Source organism: Contarinia nasturtii, unplaced genomic scaffold, assembly GCF_009176525.2.
Source record: "Contarinia nasturtii isolate CC-2019 unplaced genomic scaffold, AAFC_CNas_1.1 Cnas_scaffold_4084, whole genome shotgun sequence".
Lineage (NCBI taxonomy): Eukaryota > Metazoa > Arthropoda > Insecta > Diptera > Cecidomyiidae > Contarinia > Contarinia nasturtii.
This window is the reverse complement of record NW_022201380.1, coordinates 60,407-87,447: the sequence shown is the minus strand read 5'-3', so window position 1 is coordinate 87,447 and position 27,041 is coordinate 60,407. Positions and strand designations below refer to the sequence as shown.

The 27,041-nt window shown below is 36.4% G+C and overlaps 1 protein-coding gene across 4 annotated transcripts; it reads left to right on the top strand.

Moving 5' to 3' along the window:
- The first annotated feature begins 647 nt into the window (after positions 1 to 647).
- Positions 648 to 27,041, top strand: LOC116350325. Of its 4 annotated transcripts, none has more exons than XM_031782080.1 (9): positions 648 to 1,308; positions 4,846 to 5,399; positions 5,574 to 6,324; positions 9,084 to 9,299; positions 9,397 to 12,407; positions 15,846 to 16,025; positions 23,901 to 24,054; positions 25,702 to 25,854; positions 26,148 to 27,041. In XM_031782080.1, exons 3-9 carry the CDS (start codon positions 6,141 to 6,143, stop codon positions 26,360 to 26,362), a joined length of 4,113 nt encoding a protein of 1,370 aa, XP_031637940.1. In that variant the 5' UTR covers positions 648 to 1,308; positions 4,846 to 5,399; positions 5,574 to 6,140; the 3' UTR covers positions 26,363 to 27,041. The 4 variants fall into 4 exon arrangements, with proteins under 4 accessions (XP_031637940.1, XP_031637943.1, XP_031637941.1 ...); XM_031782083.1 differs by having other exon boundaries at positions 4,846 to 5,432; XM_031782081.1 differs by having other exon boundaries at positions 653 to 776.

Sequence of the window (27,041 nt, the reverse complement as noted above, 5' to 3'; positions counted from 1 at the left end):
ATTCCCACAATTTCATTGAACAATACGCAATTCCAGTATTACGAATAGTAAAATTGCCAACAAATAATTATACACATTCCACTGTGTGTACGTTTCTCTCTTTTACCACCAGATGGCGCTGGTTGCCATGCGGACGCATTCTTCATATATGAACAATGTGTAAACAACAACACATACGCATACGCGCTTTATAAATAGAAACCATTCGTGGTCGGAAGTAAAATGTTGATTGGAAATGCATTTTAAAATCCATTTATTGTTATCGCCACTCAGATAACTAAAAATAAATCATTTTTTTATGGATTTGTCTTAATCATTTTAATGTATAATGTTCGGTCTTTTATTTTTGTGTCGTTTACGTGCATGTATGAGAGAAGCATGGTGATTGCATGTAAATAAACAAATTCATCGCGTATACAAGATCTCTATGGCAACGCACACTCTCGTCCGTCCGCTCGTTTACATTGTGCACATTTGTCGACGTTTGTGCGGATTACATATTCGATGCTCTCGTTGCTTTACTTCCATGGCAAAGGTTTGCCGCACAGAATATGAGTGAGTTCAACACACACACTGTTCATCATCGTTTGCCATCATCATCATTGCTGATTCGATTGTCGTAAACATACATAAAAATCAGAACCGTAACACTCGTCGACTTTGTTGGATGCGCATCGTAAAACGTACCGTGTCAATCAAAGAGAGTAAGAGACCAAATGAGATTTTGTTTTGTTTTTCGATTTGGTGAATTGTTTGGTGTTGCTTTGCGAAGAAAGGTACCATTTTTTTTGTTGTTTGAAGAGTATTTTTGTGATTTTGGTCAGATTTAGAATAAAATATCGGGATTTATCGGGATATAAAATCATTTGGAATGTGAAGTGCATCAAAAATCGATTCAATTTAAGGTATTTTCAATAGGAATTGTGTTTTTTTACCAAGAAAAAAAGCGAAATCAGCAAAAAAGCAGTTTTTAATGGGAACATTGCATTGAATTGAATTGAAATAGTAAAAAAGGTTCGAATTTCAAGTGGAAATCGAAAAAAAAATCTCTGAACCAAGTTTGTGCTCGGTAAACGAAAAAAAGTGCCTCAAGCAGAAAATAGCAAGCTTCAAGCAATTGGTGCTGCCAACCAAAAAAATCCAGTGGAAAAGTCTTATTTGTTTCATAATTGACGCCAAAAAAGTAGCTATTAACTCATGTGGATCATCCAGAGGCGGTATTAAGTGATTAGTTGTTCACATTCAGTAGCTTTTTGTTTGACGTATGCGATTGTTTCTATTGTTCTCTGCCAGCGTTAGCATAAAATCGTAAGTGCAAAGTGTCGATATACGACATTTAAAGGTTATTTATGGAATTTTATCATAATTTCTGATGACATTCTTATATGACTAAACATGCCCTGTACATTCCATAAGAATATTTCGTTGCCGTCATTCAATAGTTTTGCACAAAAGAATAGCTGTAATACACACACGATGATTACATAAAGTCGAGTATGCCGAGTATGTGTCTCTGTGTCTTTCATGTAATCGGCTTAAGTGCTTCAGCAGATAGAGAGACGTGAGTCGGTGCACATTAAGTGGATTTGTCTTGTATGGATTGCGTTCGAGTAGTGAATGAATCAAACATTTGCGCGTGCTAAAAAACAAAATTGTGCCCAAGAGTTTCACTATTTTCAAAGTCTTCATCAATTTATATATATATGAACTCTCTGGCATTTCCTACTTAACGAAGAAAATGATTCGTTTCCGTTGACGATGTGCGCGACACTCAATTGTCAGAGTTTCTGTGAAACGAAGCAACTGAAATATTTGAGAAAAAAAAGAGTTCAAACACTCCATCGCTTCAAATGGACCGAATCAAATAAGATTTCGCTCAAATTCCGTACAAAAAACACAACAACGTTCGAAATACATAATAAAAATACAAAATCTGCATGAGAATCAGAGTAACAAATGACTTGATTATAATATTATACATAAATTCGCGGCCATTTCGATTCACAGGGAGAGATAGAAGAGAATGAGAGAGAGAGAGAGAAAAAGAAGAAAAGAATTGAGAAAACGACGCATCCAATGTAACAAAGGAGATGTCGAAAAGAAAACGACACAAATCGAAAAGCATAGAGAAAGAAATGCGACTACAAAATCATACAATGGAATTCACTGACTTTTTGATGGGTGCTGGTTGTTTGAAAATCCATCCAAAAATAATCCAATTTTTAAACATTATGCACGCATAAAGACCGCTTGCGCGCAAACATTCCCAGAGTTTATGAATGCGTGTCGTTTATCTATTCAACAAAATCTTGAAAACAGACAGAGCGCGATTCACATTCATTCAACTGATTTATAGTGTGCGGTGTATTTTGTTGATCAAAACAACAAACGGGCGAAGAATCAATTAAAACACAAAGAAATCTGCGTTTGCATACACCAAATACAACGATAACGGTTCCGGTGTGTGCCATTTTCAAATTCGATTTTCGGCATTTTTTAGTTTAGGACCGTTGATTTCGACACATATATACATTGTCTCACGTCAATAAAATCGATTGATATTTGTCTTTTCAATGCAACAGTATTATTCCGTCATGGCTTTGTTCTTCTTCTTTTTTTGGGAATTGGGCACAAATTACTACCGTTCATATGCAGATTGCAGCGAGTTTTATCGATGCCATTTGAAAACACAAAGCACAAATTGAGAGCACCATTAAGGTCTTTTTGTGTTTTTTTATCGAGAAAGTTGTTGTTTTGCATTTTTGATATCGTGACGGTGCCAGGCAAACTGGTGCCAAGAATCAAGTTTACACATTGTCTAGCTTTGATTGAGACGACTCAAATCTATTTCCAAAAAACATGACTTTGCTGAACTTACAACACCTCTCTATTTGCCTTGATGGCAAATGTTTCAAGCGCCAACGATGCGTAACCACGAGTTTTCCATGAGCAAAGAAAAAAAAAGCGCTTCAAGTAAACAATTAAAAATTAACTTTATATCAAAACAACTACATAAAAACCTCAACCGAAACGACTAAATTTATCGATCGAACGACTACGATGAAAACTAAAAACAAAAAAACTTGTTTGGAAGCTTTGCGCTCGAAGTGATTAAAATTGACATCAGTCTCATGCAAATGAAGCTATTAATGCCACATTCAATCAAAATGTAGCAGAAGTGTGTGCTTTTTTGCACGATGCATTTCGGAAATGTAATCGCGAGGTGGATTGAGAGAATTACAAAAACAATAGAGTAACAACAGACGGAGTGAAATAATACAAGACAAAAAGGAGAGAAAGAAACAGAGGGAAAGAGAAAGAGAAGGATAGAGACAGTTACGTCGATAGAAAGAGAGAAAGCGAGAAAGAGACGGAGAAAAAAGAAGGAAAGAGACATTGTGCCGTCTAAATTTGATGAAAACCAGAAATCGATACTTTTGGATCGTAAATCGTTGATGTTTGTATGAAAACATGACCGACGATGCACGAGTCATCGTTAGCACCGAAGTGTAATGGTGCGGAACATGCATGACGATCAAAAGAGTGAAATCAGGAAAATCAACGAGACAATTAATCAGATTTGAGCATCAATGTCTGTGTGATAAAACAATGGCGTTATGTCTGTGCGAGATAAAAATTGCCAGATAACATGTCCTGGTGGTGGGTGGAAAATTAACCACTTTCCCAATACAATGGCATGCATCGTCAGACAGAGATTATTTCAAGATAAAGCCATCACCAGGCCTTTAGTCTCTTCGGTAAGCAAAAAACAAAAACTGCAAACGGAAGCTGAACAAAAATGATATGCAGAGAGATTCTCTTTTTTTCGCATACATGCACAAATTCGAATTGCAGATGAGTTCATTCACAAATAATGTAGAAAAGTCGTCGACTCATGCAATTTTTTTTCCTCACGTCGGCGAACCGAAAAAAAAACACCAACAAATACAGCAGAGTAAGAAACGCTAAAGTGCAATTATTATGTAAGTGAGAAATGCAAATACTCACACGGTATGGATTTCGATGCGAAGCGCTAAAGAAGCCCCGAATAGGCACTCACATTTAGTGCACTAGCGGCATAAAAACAATGCAAATTCGTGCATTAGTATATCAATTTACCTCTGCATCGCGTATTTGATGTGTGGCGGCGGCGGTGGCGTCGGCACACATGAAGCAGTCCAAGTGATGGAATTGGGCTCGATTTCGATTGATAGATTTCAAAATACACCGAAATATCTCGCATTCGTGGGCGAACCATTCTAGCATTCGGACGCCAAATATTCACAATTGGACACTGTGTGGTAAAGAACATTTTGTGAAGAATATATACAACAAACGGATATGGCAAACTATAAACAAAATGAGAGCATATCAAATCACAACACCGGAACGAACTAAATAAAGTGTTTTGGTTGGGGCGGCGTGTGTGTGTGTACGGCATTCATGTTAAAGTACACGCAATTCATTGTGTGTAGTGACAAAAGTTTGAATAGTAATTTTTTTTTTCTCGCGCAGAACAAAGCCAGTTGATTTGTTTTGTATTCGTTCAATTGAAATGACCATGGACAGACGGAGAGATAGAGAAACAGACACACAGAGATATAGATAAAGGGAGAGAGATAGACAAAGAGACGTAGAAAAGTACAGACAGACAGAGATAGAGAGAATAGAATACCAAAGTCGCGCGGGGCGGACATTTGGTGCTCCAACCATTATCAACATTTTTATTAATCTATTTAATTAGTTTGAAAAAATGCATTTTTTTCCTCAACAAAATACATTATTCTCTCATTGTATTTTACTGCAGTAGCTAATCTCTTTTTCTTTCTACAATTTTATTTCCAGATCATCGTTTGTCACACCATAAATCGATCCATCCGGTGGAAAAGTCCACTCGGTCAATTCCTCTCACTTCATACAGTTATATTACATAAAAAAAAAACAAACTCGTGATTCATTCTAAGACAACAAAAGTCACAGTGAGTCGAAGCCAATCGGTATAAAGCAACAATCGATAAATTGGCAATTTGACTGGTCTTATCGCAATTGACTTTTGATTAGACACACTAAACACCGAAACGATAAATTGTATTTGTGTTTTATTATCAAATTGACGTCGTTATCACCACGATTCATCGCCGTTTTTTTGTTAGTTGGCGTTAAACAGTCGATTGATCGTGAAAAAGTTGCTCTAAAGTAGGAGAAAAAAAATTGTTTTTCCAAAGAATTTCACAACAGGCCAATCTTAGGCACACGCGACTTAGAACAAGAAGAAAACTGAATCTTCCGCGAACGACAAAAAAAAACAACAAGTTAATAGCAGATCCATTGCGTGCTCTTCTTATGAAATGAACTAGAACTGCATCTTGCCAGAAGAAAAGAAAAAAGAACTTGATACAGTAAGATCGTTTTTTTTTCTTGTTTTGATTACCGTAAGTTGTTTGTGTATACGGTGTAGTTTCCATTTTGTACCAATGGAATTTAGCGCTTGCTGCAAAATTGTATACATACATTTAACGGCCTCCTTGGTTTCACTCGTATATTCAACAATCTGTGTGTGCTTTTTTTAATAGATTCCCGATTGGCTGCTGTTGCCGTTGCTTTCCAGAATAAGAATAACTTAACCACCCAAAACCAAGAGCGAAAGAGACGGAAGAAACCGTAAATTATACACTCAACAATCATCGCATCATCTTTTCATTCGATTTGAAGTGCAACAAATCCATTTATTAGCTAAGTGGTATAGCGCGAGAAACGGGATTTTTTCATCTTTTATATTCCATAACTCGGTAATATTATTACCGATCGAACGAATGAACGAATATAGTGAGTGTTTTGTTCTTGAATCGATCGCATCGCAATATCGTCGACCCAAACCGATAAATACGAAATTAATCCGCGGTTCAAGAATATTTCGCGCGGCATGAACCACATTTTTTTTTTTGATAACGAAAATTAATGAAAAATTGTTTTGAAACAGACCGACCATAAACAAAGATAACAAAAGTGCAATTTTGTTTCGATAAATATTTCCGAATATATAAAAGTGATATTATCTAGAAAGACACACCGCAAGAATAGATGTAAACAACGTTGGTTGTTATTAAAATTTGGTGAGAATTAAATTTTGGGCGTGAGGAATGGCGTCAACTTCGACAACGAGCACGGGTGCCGCCGCTGTTGCCGTTACGGCCAGTAATGGTAGTCACAGCGAGATTCCACCATGGAAAATTGAGTTGATTCAACGCAAGAAGAAACTTAGTGCACTGAGTCCAACGCAAAGAGCTATTATGCAATATGACATAAACAACGATGCAAATTCCGGTAAGTCATTTTTAATCACTCATCCACCGCTAATTTTCGCCATCTATTGTGCAAGAAGTACCAAAGAGGCACAAAAGAGAGAGAGAGAGAGAGAGAGAGAGAGAGAGAACGAGAGATGTAATAATTGAATAAATCTGAAAAGAAACAGATTTGCGCCATGTAATTATAGCCCATAAGACATAATTGGTCAAAAATTATGGTAATTTAGCGTTAAAAAAAGAAACAATTCATTAAAAAAGTTTTCAATGATGCAATGATTCATCTTAATCGCCGGCTGTTCAAGTGTGAAACATTCATTTTTTCGCTTCGAAATTTGGATTGTAGTTTTCGTGGGTTGTCCGCATTCAGCTACTCGGTCAGTCAGCACGGCACGACAACCTACGCAAGTTGATATACATTTCCAAAAAAAAAACGACAACAACGAGTAAAGAACTCTCTCTTTCTGTGTCAGAAATTGACATCGTGCGACGGCCGACGACTGTGATCAACACAGAAACCCGAATATCTTTGTATATGTAAGAGCGCGCGCGCGCGACTCAATACCAATCACTCTCACCGACACAGTGATGCAATACACTCTCATCGCTGCATTCAATTCACCGCAATCAAACCGCGTTCGTGTGCCTGTGTATGTGTGTACGACACAAACGACGTTTATTGCGTTAATATGATGGTTCTTTTCTCTCCTCTATCTTTTTTTCTCGTCTCTTTTCGTCCATTTTCACTGTGTTCGTTTAGTTGCCGGCTTTAGCACCATCGAATTACATGTGTTATTCTCGCTCTCTTTGGTGATATTGTGTCGTACACCTTAAAGTCGTGCGTTTTTGTGCAAAAAAAAAGAGAGACTATACACAACATACAAGAAGAAGAAACACACACACACTCAGACCATCAACGCGTTTCGCAAATGAAACCCAACTCATTTCAATCGATTCTTTGTTCATTTCATTAGTTAGTTTCGTTTCAGTGTTCTCAGTTTAGTTAAGTAAATAAATTTTCATTCTCGGGGTTTAAGCAGAAAATAAGACTTCCAAATACACAAAAAGACTGAAATTATGTGGTAATTTTGATTTTGGTACACATTTTTTTAAAAAATTAAACTAGTTTGGAGTTAGTGAAGCAAAGAAAGAGAGACATAGAGGAAAAAAACAGATTCGGATTTTGTGTACATGGTGAAGTGGTTGTCGACTTATTTTATTCATTTCTGCTTGAATTTATTTGATACAAATTCTTTGCCAAAGACGAAACAAGACCGTTTGAGAGAGAAAAAAGCCGAAAAACATGAAATAAAAAAGATATCAACATGGTTTCATCGGGTGTCTTCTGAGCCGTAAATCCGATTATCACATCAACTAAATCAAAAAGTCACCAAAGGCAAAAAATTGTGAAAAAAATCGCATAAAATTCATCAAAATCAATGCCAAAAAATTCGGCATGTGTTGCTAATAATCGCTATTTTCGTTTTTGCCATAGCGGTTCTCATCGACCGTCTGCATTTTTTGATGCATAAAAATGTGCTGACCTCAGTGAAAATATATTCGGTGTGTTGCGACCAAACACATTCACTTTGGTTGTTCGGTGCAACTGTCCAATGTTAACTCAATTAAAAGTGGCAAGAGTGTCGACTTTAAACCGAACAATGAGTTTAAGTTCAGAGTCCAGTGCACACATACGCATATTTTTGTAAATATTAAATTTTAACCACGACCTTTCCATCGTGTTACATTTGTTTTTTTTCGAAAGTACGAAACAAAAAGGAATATAATTTCTGCGAAATTTTGTGTTCTGTATCGATTTGTGTATATACGCATTTTTATGTATCAAAGTGTTTGTGCAATACACACACCGATGACTCACAGACTGATGTGCACACATACACTGATGCAACAAACCACCAGACGAAGCAGTTATTCGTGCCAACAACAATAACAATACATGCAACTAGCGCAAAAATTGCATTTATAAACAGATTTTCGGTGTTGTTCGCGCATCAACACACACATACAATGTCAAATATATTTGAATTGGAAGGCATTTTTCGGTTAAATAATCACGCTCTGTCTGAACGACCCTTTTTTTTACGGTGCCGTCTGACGGCGAAATAACTTGTTTTTTTTTGTTGTCATTGTGTTTCGGTGCACGGGTGCGATAGAGCGGCGCATAGGCGAAACGAAAAAATCGATGTTCTACGTGAGAATTTTAAATGGCAAACGCAACGATATGACGAATGAAAGAAAGAAGGAATGAGATAGGAAATAAAACAAACTCGTTTTAGATAGGCAACAATACAAGTGACATATGTATCGTGTTGTTTGTATCATAATTCATGCTAAATTGGATAAATGGAGAGAGAGGGAGATGGAGATATGAAGAGGGAAAGAAAGCGAAATTGAGACAGAGATAGAGAAAAAGGAATAAATAGAGAATGAGAGAGGGATAAAGGTAGACAGCGAGGAAAAAACCACTGATTGCCTCTGAATTTTGTTCTTTGACTAAAAGGGCACTCGTGTTTGCTTTGGCAATAGCTGATTGTACTATCGCAAACTATTATTTTACTGACGTCTTATGCTTCATTTTAAATGACTTTATTTTTTTTAAAAAACCTGATACACATTCTCTCTTCTTAATGCATGATAAAAGTGCATTTTAAAACAACGCAATTGTTTTTCGATAGAAACTATCCGCTGATATGTTTTTTTTTTTCCAAGAATTGATAGTATTCTGAATGTTGATGTTTTGATTTTCTCTTTGTTGTTTAGATAAAACCCATTGCGATACCAATGGTTTAGTAGCGGCAAAAGTGTACGATTATTCTCTGTATTCAACGAGTCTGTTAAAAACGTCAGTCCAACAACAACAACAGCAGCAGCAGCAGACCCTGCATCAAGTGAAACAACAATCATCATCGATCAGCGTAATTCAGCAAATAAGTTCTTCCAACGGCCAACGACAAATGGATGGAATCGCTGAAAATGGTAAGCACAAAAAGCAATATCCCTCTCTCCCTCTTACACTCACACCAAATGTCTTGTTTTTCTCATCGGTTTCTGTTTCTCTTCAATTTCCAAACAGGTAATTCTGTGGCAGGTCATTCACATTTCCAGCCAATAGCGACAGCGACACCAACAGCTGCTGCTGCCGAAACGGCGTTGATCATGAACGGCGATGATGGTAGCATTCCATCAACGGTGCTTCCAGTCTCACCGCAATTTAACAGTGTATCGCCGGATGCGATGACGCAACGGTTGGACGTGGTTGAAGTGGGATCGACGCAACCATCACCGCAACCGATGACGCGAAAATCGTTGGAAATGAAAGACAAATTCATGTTGCACACAACGAATCAGTTTCATTCCAGGCATGACAGCGAACAGATCAGTAGCAGCAGCAGCATTGAAAATATCAATAACGTTCAAAGTGGTACGTCGTTCAGTTTAGTGAGTGATCGAAAACAGCAATTAGAACAAATTGGAAAATGTGCTAAATTGAATCAAAGTTTTGATTCAGTCACCACAAAACAACTGCAACCGCCACAACAAAGTCCTGTGCTACAGAAATTTTTGAAAACAAGTGAAAAACGTAGTAGTGTACCGAATTGGTTTCCATCGAAGCGAAACAGTTTAGCTTTATTGGCCGATCAACAATTGGAGAGTGCAGCGAATAAACGTAACGGTGGTAAAATGGTTGCGATGCAAGAGCTGGCCACGGCCACCAATAACAGTACACCAACATTCGATGATAATTCAGAAGAATTACAGTATGGTCCGGGCATTGTGTCGAAATTACGATGTCGATATTTGAGTTTGGCACTACGGCAAACGGTTAAACAACGACCAACTTTGGATAATTTACGGCGTGCCAATTCGATGAGCAATTTACTCGAAGAGGAAAATGTTGACATTGATGAAGTTGATGATCGAAATGGTGACGCACACAATAACAGCACCGATAATCCAAACAATTCATACATTCATCATTACAATGATAACAACAAAATTAATTCAAATGGCATGCACTCGGCTACGGCTGCGATTGTTGTTAGTACGGTTAAATCACAAATGGATTATGACACAAGCTATACAAATGGTAAATGTGAACAAGAGCCAAAAATCGATATTTCACGTCGTCAAATTCAACGTGGCAATGATTCATTGAAACGGGCCCGTTCGGTTGAGGCACTCATGCGTTACGATACATTGGCATGGCGTCGTGATGTTCTCGAAGATTCTGAAGATTATCCAAGCAGCAATCCAATCATATTGGATGAAATTATTGTGAGCGATTATCAATCGACGGTGATCAAAGCAAAAACTGCCGATTCAATAACAATTGAAGATAAAATTCAACAGGCTCGTGATCGTATGATGGATCCCAAGCCACCGAAACGTTTGACCTCATTTATGAGTGAAACCGAACGACCACCGCCCGATTTGGTCAAACAAACCCTATTGAAATTTGAAGCATCGGCCAATAAACGAACACGCACCATTCAACGGTATGGTAACGGTGATGTGGCTGCAAAAGTTGCGACCTATAAATCAAAACTGTCGCAGGATAAATCACCACCAACGGTGGCTGCTGTGTCGGTATCACCGCCAATCGTAAAATTGCCACCGTCCGGTTTTGGGATGAAAAAACCATTGATTAAACCACGTACAACTAGTCCAAAGCCGGCATTTTTAAATGGCATCAAAGACAATCCATTGTCAAAGAAACCAATTTATACCAAATCGATTGAACTGGACACAACCATTGAACATGCACAAAATTTCAATGGAAATGGTTTAAAATCAACCAACGATCCGATCGTTGAACGTATGAATCAAAAAAATATTCCACAAATTCGCATCGATCCAACCGCATATCGTAGTAAATATGAAATGTCATCGCCCGATTCATCGCCAAATGAAGATAATAGCCCATTGCCAAGTTATGTATTTGATATGGTTCGACGACGTGAAGCGAATCATACAATTTCGCCATTAGTTTCACAATTGGCCGGACAAACGGAAAATTTAGTATTGTCCACACCAAAATTACGAAAATCGGAAATTGCATTCAACACCACCGACGATTCGAGCCGTCAAAATTCATCGGACAATGATGAATTGGATGATGTAACCAGCAACAGCAGCGAAACAGGATGGAGTGAAAGTTATGATGTGAATATTAGTGATAATAATGATGATAGTGATGTGGATGAGAATTTTTTATCGTCGAAAAAACCACCGCCAATACCGAAACATGGCCCAAAATTAAATGGTAGCACAGTGATTAGTGTGCAGCCAACACTGAATGGCAATAAATCGTTGGATTTACATCAACCAGAACCAAGTGTACGACAAATTGGTATTATTCGACCATTGAATCATGATGCAGCCGTTACGGCAGCCGCTTTAAAACCACCAATTCCAATTGCACGAAAACTTCCATCGCCATCAACACCAACGTCACCGAAAAAAGACGCAAACGATGCAATTAAGGTGTCAGTTGCAGCCGCTCCAATTGTGGTTAGCACACAACACAGTGTTGTGTTGCCGTCGAGCACATCGTCGGTGGTGGTGACAAATTCGGTGAGTGTTGCCACAACAAATGATGTTCAAGGCGATGTTGTGGTCATTGAATGCACCGGCGATTCGAATATCGATGGAAAATCAACGGCATCGACGATGTCACCATTGACAACACCAACCACCACCACAACCAATAATCGTACCAAATTGATTAACACCAATAATGAACCGAACACAATTAGCATCGATACACGAAGCATTGTACATCAGAAGAATTTATTGAATAAAGAAAAAAGTGAAGAGCTATTGAATGGCAACAGTCCACAAACAACTGTTATTCAATCACCGATTAAATGGAATATCAAAAAATCGACCGTTGTTTCATCATCGCCAATGAGTCCGGCCGTTAATCAATCGCCATCACCACAATTGAATCAATCGACCAAACAACGACCAAGTGATATTCAAACCACAAACACAATGGTCTTCAATTTTAGCAATCGCAAAGATGTGCCCGATTATATTGAAAATGATGGACTGGTTATTCGCAGAAAACGTGAACTACCTAAGGTAAACCGATTTTTTTTTTTGCTTCATTTTCAAACAAATGTTTTTCTTTTGCTTACCTCAACTTGTCTCATTTCGAGCTCACCAAGCAATCAATTGTTTTTTGCACTAACAACAATCAATTGTTGTGTGTTTGCAATTGATTTTAATTGATCATCGTAATTTTTTCAAATTATTATTATTTTCTTGTAAAGCGCCACAAAGTCGAAACAAAATTCACACGCTCATAATTTATGCATGTTTTGGTTTGCTCGTTTGTCTTGTGTTGAAGAAAAAAAAATTGTACACACATTTTCCTCTTCGGTGATTGTGTGTGTGTTTGCAGATTGATGGTGTCGAATCGTTCGAAGGTGCTCTTCACCTCGTTACAGTTCGATGGTAATCCTGAACGTGCAACCAACATTGATTCAGGTCAATAGCATCATCGCGTACACAACACTTTTTCTCTATACGTTAATCGTGTCTCAATTATTGTGTTAAATTGAAATCACCGCCATTTTTTCGTGTAATATATTTTATTTTAAAAGAAAAAAAAACTTTCTTTTGCTGATATAGACAGTAGATAAAGTAGTAAAGTGAGAGCCATTGCTGTTGAGTCGACGAACATTTTGATTTGAAACAATCGATTTCATCGTACTCTGTGTTTCTTCGCTTGTTCATACCATATCTGTAATCCATTTGAATTGCACCATCTTTTGGATTCTTTTGTTTTAATGTTTGTGGTTTTGTGGGCCGACACAAGAAAAGTGAAACAATGGTCATGTAAACCGGGTCCTGGTCAAGAGGTTGAATGGTGATGCTTCAACTTTTTGGAATTCGACCGTGTTTTTTTTTTTGTTTGCGGCTCTTTTCAACTGTCTTCTCTTCTTAAAAAGAGTTTTTCTTTCTTCTTTCTTCGGTATTGTCCAATTCAACGGTATTTTGGTTGTTGATTCGCCTCTTTCTATTGACAATTAACATGTTTCACTCGTGATTTTAAACAAAACGATGATTGAGTTGTTTGCATAGCAAATCACTTTTAGTGACAATGTACTTACTAAACACCTGTGCGCTGTTGACCACGTCAAGTGTCATGATTTGAAAGGCATGTTTTCGGTGTTGTATATTTGGAATTACCAATTTCACTATTGCTTTCATTTCAAAAACCGTTTAAAACAAATTGGCCATTAGCAACTATTTTTCGGCAGCTGACAAGTTAAAAAGGCCAAAAAGCATACACACACACACACACCAAAAGAAATATAAGAAAAAAAAAGTATAAAATGGTATTTTGCGATCAAAAATAGATGAAAAGTCAGATCATTCAAAATGGTTAGAGAGTGAAACTCTCGCATATTTCGGAATATTAAAACGTGCAATTGTTCATTCGATCCGCTTTAAATGAGGTGTGAATTTATCTAAATCGCGCACAACCATTTAGCAAATACGAAACTTTATGTAAGAAAAATGGCTTTTTGCGAAATCCAGAGTGAATGGCCACTCCAAATGTTTCGATTTCATTACTCCTATATGTCTCGATTTGATGAGCGACCGATCAAAACTGATCCATTTACACAATAATACATACACAATGATAAGGAAAACATCTCATTTTTGTTATAAAACAGAGATTTCTGCTTTTGTTAGCCGAAGCCCCAGTGCAGAAAAACACACAAAAAATTTGGAACAATTACTATGATAATCGCTTGGCTAAGCAGTTTGAGAGAAAAAAAAAGAAATCGATTCAATTTTTTTTTATTATTCATTTGGCGCAGAAAAACGAGAGAAAATTACGAGTGCGCACTGCGATAAGGTTAAAAGTTGGAGCAATTATAATAAACAGTAAAGTGTTCCGAATTCGAGCGTAAAATGTTGATTGCGCACCGACTACTAATGCCGCGGCAACAAAACGATGGCATCAACAAAGCCGATGCGAAAAAGTGTTGGTCAGAAGTGAAATATAAAACAGTCGAGTAGCAAAATGTTCAGAATTAACGGCCGCGCATTTTTTTTTTCGGGGCAAAAGAAGTGCGCTCTTGATTTGTATAATTTTTTGCGCTTGCGCTCACAATTGACCCAGATCATTGGCCGCACATTCGAAAACGAGTTGAGTTTATGATTACTTTTTTTTAATGTTGTTGCTTTTTTTCGGTCGAAAACAAGAGCTGCCCCGGAACAAACAGTGTAAAAGTGGAAATTTGAATTTGAATGGCAATAAAACACAAATCGACTGAGAAAAGAGAAAGAATGACGGAAAACACGCACCATATGCGCTTGTGATCCACATTTTTGAACCGAAAATGTAAAGAAATCGTCAAAAATCATCTTAATGGTATTCTTCTGTCTTCTCTTTCTTCCTATCTCAATCGCTGGGCATGAATATAAGTCAATTAATTGACACAATTAGATGGAACGGTTAATTTTCATCGGTATCGCATCCGGAATGCAATGTGCAACATGATCCAGAACTCATTTCAGTGAGCAAATATATAGATTGGTCTTTTGTTTTGCCTTCGGTGCAAAAGTATCACAACAAACGGCATTCTGTGAACGAACGAGTTGATGATGAAGCGATAACTAAGACCAAAACACATACACACTTACCAAAATTGCAATAATCGACAAGAAAGAGCGAAGAAGCAGAAGAAGAGAGATAGAGAGAGAGAGAGAGACTGGGCAAAAGAAAGACAGAAAGAAGTGCAAATTGTGTTCCGTTATTTGTACAAAACGAACAAAATCAAAAATAAATCGGCCGGTTTTTCATTTCAATGGGACGAGACTTGATTCTTGTTTTCTCTTTTTATTCATTCTTGAATCTCACTTCTTTGTCGCCATGTTTACTCATCTCATCCGTATCTCTGTTTGCCTAAGTGCTGTATAAGTATCTGTTTTTACGAATCGGCTCTGGCGTTTTGCTTTCAAACCACATAGAATTTTAACGATTCAATTATAATTATATTGCTAATGTTTTGCGAAACAAAAGCACCGAATTTGCATACAAGAAGAAAAAAAAGCAAACAAAATACAAAGTTCGACGATCTATCTGCGATCGGGCTATTATGTTACTCTATTATTATTTTATTAGTTGGCTGTTATCGCGTCAGTTGGCAAAATAACCGTTACACTTTGTGTGAGCACTGATTATTGTTTCAACAATGTTTCGATCGAGTCCCGCGATGGTTGTGTGTGTGTGTGTGTGATTCCGTTGAAATCAATATAATGTATGTGCGTCTTGAGCAGCAGTGCATATAAAAAGTGCTCGGCCTAATGCGTGTGTGTGTATGTGATTTTGTGCGTGAAAACATGCAAAGTAAAAGTTTTGCACCGAGAGATGCGCACATTGTTGCTTTTTTTATACGCACAAAATGATGATCATATTGCAAGAGAGAAAAACACATTATTATCTAATTTTTTGATCTAAATGATAAAATAAAATAAAATAATAATCTGTTTTATTTGCAGCCGGGCGAATCTGGTTTTGTGGTACTTGGTGATCTAACGGTTGAAACATCTACCGATCCAGAACCAGACGATTCATGGATATGTGACCCACCATCACCGTGTGATGTTCAATTCAAAAACGCTAATGTTGTCATCAACGGCAAATCCAGCTTGCGAGATAAAACGAAAACGGATCCAAAGGTTGGTATTTGATTTTATTCTTTTTTTAATTGAAAAATTGACTTTTTTCTATAGTTTTTTTGGGATTTTAACACGTTTTTTTTCGGAATTTATTCAATTTATTCCATTTTTCAACTTTATCACTTTGAAAACACAGTTTAAGTTAATCGAACTTCCGAGGGTTACACCCTCTATTTATGGAATTTTGACGAAATTTTTTCGATGTGTCAGGGTCTTTAGACCAAAAATACTTTTTCACAAATTTTTGTTCAATTTTACGCAATTTTATTCAATATTTTACATCTTTACTTCTCACTTTTTTCCCCCAAAAATCGAATTATTAGCTGTTTTTAGCTTTTGTTTCTATTTTCTATTTCATTCGCCATCATTCTACCTTATATTTTCATCTCTATTTCTATATATCTATCTTCATCTCTCAAAAACCAATTGAATGTGCTTATTGTTTTGCATCGTTCGATGTGCCCATATTGTCAAAAGTAGTACCAATCAATTGCACATTGCCTTGAAATCTATCGAAAACCAAGTGGCCCCCTTTCTGTGTTTGCAACAAAAACAAAAATCATTCGACTGTCTACAAAAAAAACTATGATGTGGTTGCGTAAAAAATATTCGATGCGGACACATTTCAGTGTTGTTAACTTCCGTTTTTTGTGAAAATATTTGCAACTTTATGGCAGTATCGTTGTTTTGCGTAATGCAATGTTGTTTACTTGTTGCGGTGGTCACGTAAATTGGCTTACACTTTGTATACGATTTGTATTATTAGTCATGTTAAAATTTTGTTTATTACTTAGATCATTGTTGCTAACAATTTGCTAGAAAAGAAATAACAAGCCGTGGCAGCAGAAATCATACAGTGAGAAAAAAAAGGCAATTAGTTTAGGTGTTGAATGTTACGCGAACAGGTTCACCACCATACATTGACAGACAAATCCGATTTAGGTTATCGCAATGACAAATTTTTGCCAATGGCACAGCACAAAAAGTTTCTATTCATGACGGTTTGAACAAAATGCTTTAGAAAATAGAAGAATTACAACATTCTCGCGTTTAATGCAAAGGGAGAAGAGAAGGAAGGAGATACATAGAATGACATAAAGAGAAAAGCGAGAGAGAAAGAGAAAGAGAGGTGGCAATAAAGAAAGACAAGAAGAGATCGAGAATGACAGGCACAACAACAAAAGATCCATCACAAAATGTATAAAATTAGTTCAATGCAATGAAAGAATGTGTAATCTCCGGGCGACATTTGGATATGTTAACAGCCGAACGTTATGTATGTGATTTACGTAACTGCAAACTCTATCATCGATCCATAAATCATCACCGTTATATGAAAACGTTTCTTTTTCTTTATTGCAGTTCTGTTTACCTTGCGATCAATTTTTATGTGTTTTTGCCACTTTTGCACATAATACCCAACCAATTTAACATACATGCAGTTGTTTTATTGTTAGCGCAGTGAAATATAAAAAACGGAAACATGCAGCCGCACGCGAACCACACAGCGAAAATGTTCTTGCAAATTGGGTGAATCCAATGTGGTTGCCTATCCATAACGAAAACTCCATACACTGGAACACCATTACCACCACATACACATATTCAAAGCTTACAAGTGGAACAAGTGTTGAAAGAGTCGATGCTGGTTTATCTTGATGTCACGGAACGTTCTGAAATTGCGTTAATGTGACCTTCATTTGGAATAATTCGATTGAGTTTTTTTTTTTGGAGCGAGTGCGATTGTGTAATCATGAAGCCATGAAGTGTCATTTCAACAATGGCGATTCTAAATCAAAAGAAAACCATTCACTTTTAAATCGAGACCGAGAGAGAGAGAGAAGCAGAGAGATGTAGAGAAAAAGAGAAGAAGAAGATACTTAAAAATGAATGGAGAAATGTACATCGGATTAGATGGCTTCAATTCCATTTTAAGAGCCAACAAAATCAAAACATACATTTTTTACAATCCGATTTTGATTTACATTGCCAAATATACATTCAAGTGATCACATTCGAAACAGTCGCAATTTCATAACCTTTTATTTATTTACATTTTTTTCGGACTGACTATAAATCGGATTCTCGCTCTGTATTTGCTTTTATTTCGATTTCATCATTGTTTTTTGTTTTAAAAACTGTCTTAATTCGACCGAAATGCACGAAACAAAGTAACCATGATCCGATTTGATAAATGCCAGGTGGAATGCGGTCGATTCTGTTGGGAATCGTGGCCGATGTGAAATCTGGTCACCGCTTTGAAGAGAAAACCAAATTCCAAGAACGAAATAAATGCAGTGTTGTGTAACATAATAACAAAAGATAATGACTTTCTTTTAAAAAAGATCTTTTTTTCGACGTCGAGTCGTTAAGATACTGTATTTGACAGATCAAATCATCAAAAATTGATTGACATAATGCTGAAAAGTCATTGGAAACCATCAATTTGGGTTGGACCACACTTTTTTTACGACGGAGATTTTTCTCTATCATTTTTCTTCTAATGACGTTCGTTTCTCTTCTTCAAGTGCTACTTTTTCTGGTGATCTTTTCTATAGGTGCTACTCTTCTTCTATTAGAGAGAGATTTTGTCGAGAAAAAAAAGTTGAAAAAAATTTTGAGCAAAAAAAATGAAAATGTAATATTTTCAATTTCTTTTCCATGAAGCAAAAAAATATACAAAAAAAGAAGCGAAAAGATTGTCTCGTTAATGTGTAAAATCTAGCTCATAAATCTGGTCAATTTGGCCGTTCCCATCGTCTAAGAAATGTCGTCATTTAGTCGTGGTAACAAGTAGTAATTTGTTGGTCGTAAATGTGATTAAAGCTCGTGTGGTCGGTGACAAATTTGATTGCGAGAAGAAAAAAGCCCATTTCCCAAGTGAAATGTGTATGGGGTAATTGTAAAGAAAGTGGCTAAATGAAATGGGCGACACACAATTAAATGCATTTCTTTGGCGTTTCCCAAGCGCAAGCAAACAAAAAATGCGGAATATTTTTACGTAAACCGCTGCGTAGAATCTGGATAGAAAAAAACCACCGATGTATATTGTAATTTGAGAAAAATCACTGGGTAAATTAGACGGCTTACGGTCCAAAACAGGCCCATAAATAGACAGAGAGATAGAAAGAAAAAAAAAAGTTACACAAAAGAAATCTTCAGCCATAAACAGAAACAGTTGCGTTGTGTTTTTCTCTTTCTTTCTTGGTGTGCGAGCGCGTTTTTTCAAGAGTCTGAAAAATTAATTGGTTAGATTGCAGCACAAACAACAAAGCGAATAAGATGGTTTGGCCAGAATTCATTGCTTTTCGACGACGAATGCATACATATATACTTTTTTTTTTCTCACACTCATAACTGCGTGTTTGTTTCTTCATTTCTTCGTATAAATATGTGGAATTCTCTCGCGTTTGTTTTATTTCGCCGGTCTTCATGTATCTGGAATTTGTTCGAACGACAAAAGGTACGCGGATGAAGTACCGTGCTCATGAGTGCGCGCAATCGAAAAAATGGTGTTTTACGCTTTACTCTTATGTAAATTATTTCTTTTTGTATTTAAACTCTTTTTCACATGTGCACACACGGAGTTCTCTCTCTCTCTGTGTGTGTATGTGTCATATTTCGATCTCGTTCGCCGTATTTCCATCGAAAAAAATGTTGTTTGAATGAACAGATATGAAGTAAAACAACAAAAAAAATGCAACAGACAAATTAAATAAATAAAAAGCAAATACTCTGTCGTTCGTGCGCTGAGAAGCACGAGCAAAGCGATTGCGTGCTACGTTCAACTGAACATGAAGCGTTGTGTTTTCAAACTCGGAATTATGACGAGAAATGAAATGAGCGAAGAAAAAAAAAACAAATTCAGTATGAGCAACAAAGACAATAATAACAATGATTCAGAAGAGAAAAAAATAAATGTTCCGCTGAAAGACAAAGCAGAAGAAGAAGCAGAAAATGCGCACCTAGTTAAAGACAAAAATCAACGAAACGTTGTTAGTGACACTGATTTTCGCCTATTAATGTCTAATCAAATAGAAAAATCTCTTCACTTGTCAAGGCACCTCGCCCGCAAACGGTACCCATTCAATAAGAATATATATGCATTTTGATGGCATTTAATTAACCAACGACACATTTCTACATCATCTTCTGTTCACGTCTCATTTTTTTTTTTGTTTGCAAATGAAAACAGTGAACAGTATTTTCTTCTTCGCGTATCGTTGAAGACATGGCATGTGCTAGAAAATATTGAGGTCCGGGTCGTGAAAGAGAGTTTCTGCATTCCGACAATCGTTTGGCTGGAAAAACTCGTTTCTGATGCAAAAATGATGCAACTGAGGCCAAAACAGCAGCCCAAATGAATGAAGCCCCTCATTTGAATCTTCCATTATGAACACGATCGATCGAGAAATGCGCCGTCGAAAATATACCGTTTGGTCAATAAAACAGCTGCACATGGGCTTCGCTCTTTTGTATACACACAAACAAAGTTAGATAACTGTTATGAGCAGAGCCATGCTCGGATTGGTCTACTTTGGCGGAAACAATTGCTTATGACTCGATTGGTGCGCACATAAACCAGAGCACATTTCAATGAACACCATAGCACCGAGGCTTGAACGCGAGCGCGCTCACAAGCGCTAATCATTAGACATAAATAAATCGTTATGAACGAAACAACGATAAAGAAGAAGAAAACATTTTTTTTACCGCAACCAGTTGATAAATTTACACAAACCACTTTTTTTGCTGCTTGCTTCTTTTTACTGTCTTTTCTTTTGTTTTTTTCTTTCTCTTTCTTTCTATCGTTGTTTCTTACTCTCTTATTTGCTTCTAATTCTCTCTTGCTCTCTCACTGCTTGTTTCTCGTTAAATTTTTCTCTTTCCAATCTGTAACAAATACCGAGAATGTTGTTAAAATATGACCGCTGTGACTTCTTTTCTTGATCGATGTCATTGCAAATCGGCGCCTTGAACTTTTTATTTTCGGTCTTGCGCAAAACTTGTTATTACCGAGAACCATACACGTAATTGCTTTATGCCGACAAAAATATGCCGTAATTTCAAATTGATTTTCTATTTTCGATCGATGCACATTGACCACGCGAACTTGGTACGACGACAGCCACATTTTTTTCAAAACCTGATATCTTTATGTAATCTTATGGAGAGATTGACCGTGTCGAACAACACTTAGCGGGTTCACGGTGGAATTGAATCAGAAAGATTTTTGAATGAAACAAAAACACACACGCAGAGAAATTGATTTATTGTTATGAGGTATTTTTTGGTGTCATTCATTAATGAAAGTCAATGGATTATTTATTTGTTTGGGAATTTTTCGCCAGACACTACAAGAGTGAGAGTTTTTTGAATGAAAAAGATTGATGATGACAATTATTGTGGTTTTGCATTTTTATCACTCTTTTTTATAAAGTCTCTCTTTTTAAATTGAAATGGAAATTTGTGGAATTTATTTACAGTTTTTAATAAAAATTGACAACAGCAGAAATACTTACAATTCTGTGGCAGTGAATACAATTTTTTGCAGGAAAAACTTTTCGGTATTAGAAAATTCATTGAAAACCCGATCAACTGTCGGCTTCTAAATCCAATCGGGAGATCTACACTCGTTTTGAAGACTCGAATGAAGAGTGTAATCCATACTTTGTGATCAGTAGGTTCCAATTACTCTCCCGTTGTAATCAGTTCGTCATTAATTTTCAAATCCGGATTTTGGACTTTTTTGCACTTCAATTCAAGCTTCCAAATTATTTACCCTTTTGAACATCCCCCTTCGCAGTTTTCGTGAATTATCCCCCCTTCTTGAAGCCTGAACATCAAGAAGTACTTCAGAAAGTATGGATCCCGGTTGAAAAATTCAAAATATTAAAATTGTATTTTTAGAGCTCACAATTGAAGTCCTCTTCTTCGATAAAGATGCAAAAATCGAAGAAAAAAATATTCAAAAATCATGAATTTCAATTTAAAATGTCAAAAGAATACGTAATTTCATCAAAACATGCACATATATTGACAGGTTTCATATTTCCATTATTATTTCGTTACATTCGAATCGATTGTTGTGAATTCCGCTTAAAAAGTGTCGAAAGTCGTTGACTTGTAAACAAATGAAAGAAAATTGATAAGATTGTAAAATTTCGTCGAAGTAATTTAAAAAACAAAAGATTCATAAGAGAGAGAGAGAGATCGATCAAAAAGTGGCATAAAAATCACGGCAAGAAGACGAGATTGAAAAAAGGTACATTGATATAACATAAAACGCCATCAGTGGTAATATAATAACAATAATCGAAATCGCAAAATCTATATGTTTCTTGTGAAATTGATTCTGATATTATGTTGTAATATTATGATCGCAGGCAATTAAAATAAAACAAGTCGAACCGGGTTGAATGGAATTGGACGTGTGTTGTTCCAGTGCTAATTACAAAATGTACGTGTAATAACAACAATTGGCATCGGCATCGGCATCAAGCAGCAAAAGACATCACTTCAGAAATGTTGAAGAGAATTGAAATGGCTTCGAAGTGTATATTCAATAGAAACCGATCGGCTGTGTCGGTAGTTCATGCGTGCGTGTGTGTGTGTGTGTGAAAGAGGGAAAAGAAATTTATAATTAATAATAAAAATATACATTTGATTGCTGTTGTTGTTTAGCGAGATGATGATTATGTATGTAAATTGTGGCGGCTGCAGTGCGCATATAAACGCAACGCATACGCCAATCAGATTTCTTTTCGATGAAAATGGGCAAAACAGACAGAGAAAATGAAGAAGCCGCTTCGAACAAAAGTGAATCAATTTTCATTGCATGCAACCACACAACGTTGTGTCTCTGCGCTTCAAAGCAAAGCGAATGCATTTATAATCATATTTTAAGCAGAAGAATAAAAGAAATTCAAACCGTTTGCTCAACCGACTGCAAGATGCACGCCCGTCTTGAGTGCATGTCTTTGAGCCAAACGCCAAACACTTTCTTTCTTTCGTTCGTTTTGTGTGGTGAAAAAAAAAATGTAAAATACAGCAGCAACGCAAGCTAATTTACACACGTACAATCGGTGTACGTGAGTTGTGAGCATGAAACTGAACAAGAAAAAAAAACTCATTGAAGCCCCGTTTTTTTTACAACGTGTATTACATTTTTTTCACACGCACACTCTCGTTCGCATCGAACCAGTCGGGTTCCGATGATCAGATTTCGAATTTCTGTTTCATTTCAAATTTGGTAGTGAATATTTTATGTATGGAGATTTATCGGAGGAAAGACAGAAACAGAGAAGTGCGTGTGTTCGAGACTCGGACAATACGCAATTGAAAATAAAGTTGAAATAAAAAAAACTTAAATCAGACAACTCTATTCAGATTGAATCTGAATTTTTATCCGATTCATATAAATTCCACTGATTCCAATGGGTTGATTCAATGAAACCGCCGACTTTAATTTTTTTTCATTCATACAATGAATAAAGAGAAGTAAAAACGCATGCATATTATCTGAATCAATGATTTTTCAAATGCGCCTTTCTCTTAGTTTTTGGCATGCGCGCACATTTCGTTCTCTTTCTATCTAACTCCATCACCTTTTTTTTCATTTACCACTTTTGTGGTACACATATTTTTTTTCGCATCCCAATTAAATCAAAAAACACATCAGTTTGATGATAACAATAACTTAGATTTTGTCATATTGTTCCGATGGACTGATTTCATTTGTGTCCGATTAAAATCGCATTTTGCGTCTTTCTGTCGGTTTTATGACGATCAACCATCAATTATAATGGATTTTTTATACAAAATCATGTTTTTTGTGTATTTTTTAAATTATGTGTTTGTTTTTTATTTTTGCAGAGCATTCGATTCAATGAGAAGTTGACGTCAACATTTGAATATCCATCGGAGAGTTCATTGTGCGATGATATTGGACTGAATGGCGATAATTTCGATGATGATGACACCGATTTACTCTACAGCAATGGCCATTTCCTCGGTAGTTCACCAATTGGTACGTATGGAACCTTTTTACCTTCCCCCCACACTATTTACTAAATCCAACAAATTTTCGGTGAAAATATGAGTTTTGTGTCTTTTTTCAAGAAAACCTGACCTTTTTCCGCTCTTTTCACACTTTTTTCAAAACACGCATTCATTTACGCATGGCTCGTTGATCTTTTTGTTTCGGCCGACTGAACTTTTGATATGGCCGTAAATTGTGCACGTTTCTATCGTGTCAATTTCAACTACGGTACAATATGCTGACATTTCAACCTCTTCTCGTGCACTTGTCTCTTTTGCTATCTATTTTTATCGTTTCGATCTAAATTTCCATCGTGTTTTCTTGTTATTTCGTGTAAATGTTTGCTCCAATTTCGCTAAAATATGAATTGAACAGCGGCAACAACACCATAAAATTTCTAATTTGTTTGTGTCATTTTTCGTAATACAAAAACAACACAGTGGCTGTGCAACGCTCAATACTAAGTTCGTGACTATTCACTTCTTTTTTTCTTCATTTTCTTCTCGTTACGTCTTTAATCGCATTCAGTGATTTCTTTCTATTATTGCACTGGAGCCGCCATGATTTTTCCCGTCGGAATTGTAAATTTATTATTGTTTTCGATATATGTTGTCGAAAAGTGATGGTTTTTTTTTTCGTTAAACGATCTTTCTTCCGAATCAACTCATTCCATTCAACAAAATTTTCGTTCGATCATTTTTGAATCAATCATGTTCGTGTGTGAGAAAGGCGGAATTACAACGCAAAATCTCCGGGTATGAAAATGAAAATATTTTGATATATTTATATCTATTCGTCGGCAAATCAGCAAACTAATTTCCATTTAGATTGCGTGAAAATGAGCACGGTTTGGGTTTGTTTTCGCGATCGATTTATAATTTCAAGTCATTTATAATGCCAAAATATCGCTTATGGAAACAAAAATTTTGATTGAAAAAAAATACACACACGGAATGCTTGAGAAAAATGCGGCGAACGACCCGAAATTTATGGGTAAGCTGCAAACGAAACACACTGGTTAGAGACAGAGCAAGAAATATACAAAGAAAGAAAGAGAATGAGAGAGAGAGAGCGAGTAATAAAAGAAGCCAAGGTTCTTCACGAAATTACGGCCACTTTCTAACTCTTCCGATCGTCGACTAGAATAGCAAATGACTCTGTACAATGGAAAATTATACGTTTTATGAATTTCAAGCGCGATTCCACCGCTAATTTTATGATGCTTTAATCAGAACAATGACCAACGTCAACAATACCACTAACTCAATAACAAAAAAATCATCATCAATTTTTTATGTTCAATTAAAAGCGAACGATCGTTGCGCGTACACATCAAAATGATACAAACCATCGACGAATAATGGAATGGTAACGATTGTGTTTATGCGGCGCACACAGAATCCGACACGCATTTTTCCATTCAAACATTGTTCAAATCAGGCAGTTTATGTTTTCGATTGCGTAAAACTGATGATGAAAACTAAAACTTTCGAATCTCATCGGCTAATGGAGCGAATTTCACTTTTTTTTCATTCTTGAAAAAAATTGTATATTTATCTGAAAATTTTCGATTTCATTGCAGCAATTAATAAGTATTTAAATGTAATTTTGTATGTTCGTTTTGTTTGATTGCAGCATCGGTGCCGTTGGGCAACTATCAACCCATCAAAATATTCAATACGAATTTTGAATTAGGCGTTACACGTACACACAATTCATCACCAAATCAGAATACATCACACAAATATCAAGCACCACCGCCACCACCACCACGCACACACAGTAAAGGTGAGTACATCAAATTCAAACAAAAACGCTTTTTTAATGACATTTTCCAAAGGGCACCAAATTGCCAGAGTGGAAAAAAGTTCCCTTCAAACCGTGTTTTGGGTCGATTCCGAAAAAAGTTCGATCGTTTAAAGTCGGCCTCCTTAATTGAATAAAATCACTTTGGACGCTCACGGTTCTCATTAAAAAAATCGTTTTCAAACTTCCATAAATTGATAATAATAATTTCGAAAGTGTTCGAATCAAAGTGAAAAAAAAATTGATTTCAAATATTTTTCTTTCATCATTTTCAGTACCAAAATCAGTGTCATCGCCAACGGCAATCAGTTCTCCGGATCGTCAGTCGTCACCGCAATCACCGCAACATCAGCAATTAATTAGTGTTGATGGTTCGACATCAGCCACACCATCGTCAAATGGTGGCGAACCGGAAAGTTTGCAGTATTTAAAGCCGGCCAACGAAGATGCGGTCGCCTGGAGTGAAGGCGCTAGTGATTTATTATTCTAATTTCCGTGTGTGTTTGGGTGCGTGTGTGTATATGTGTTTGTATGTGTGTAATTGGTATGATTAAATGAGCTGAGATATATTTAAGATAAACAAACACAAAATTGGAGAGAGGGCTTGATGTTGACGCTCTCTTTCTGTGTGAATAAAACGAACAAAAACGGAAATGTTGTCTATAAAAGTCGATGAAATCGAACAAATTCGGAATGAAAACAACAACAATACACACATTTTTATACGTACTGTAGATCATTAGATATGTAAGGAATATATTTTACGCTGTGCGTTCGCAATATAATTAACGATTCCGGACGGCAGAAAAAAAGTCCGATGTAATTTTGATCGTTCTGCTCAAAATTGATAATTGTTCGATTAATAAACACACAGTCGGTTTTTCTTTCGCCATTCTGGCTTTCATTCTCTCTATCGTCGCGGTGAACGTTATCAGCGTGTTAATTTAAGATTTTCTCTGTTTGAAACGTAATATTATTATTATTATTCTCTGCCCGAAATTCCTGTAAATAGAAACATACACATGGGTATCATTACAACTTCGACCCCGAAGATGAAAAAAACATTCATATATTGATACAACTCAACAACAATTTATTATGCATATATTATTAACAATTTTCTAATATAATTATTCGCCGTAGTTAGCAATTTAATATCTTATAAAATC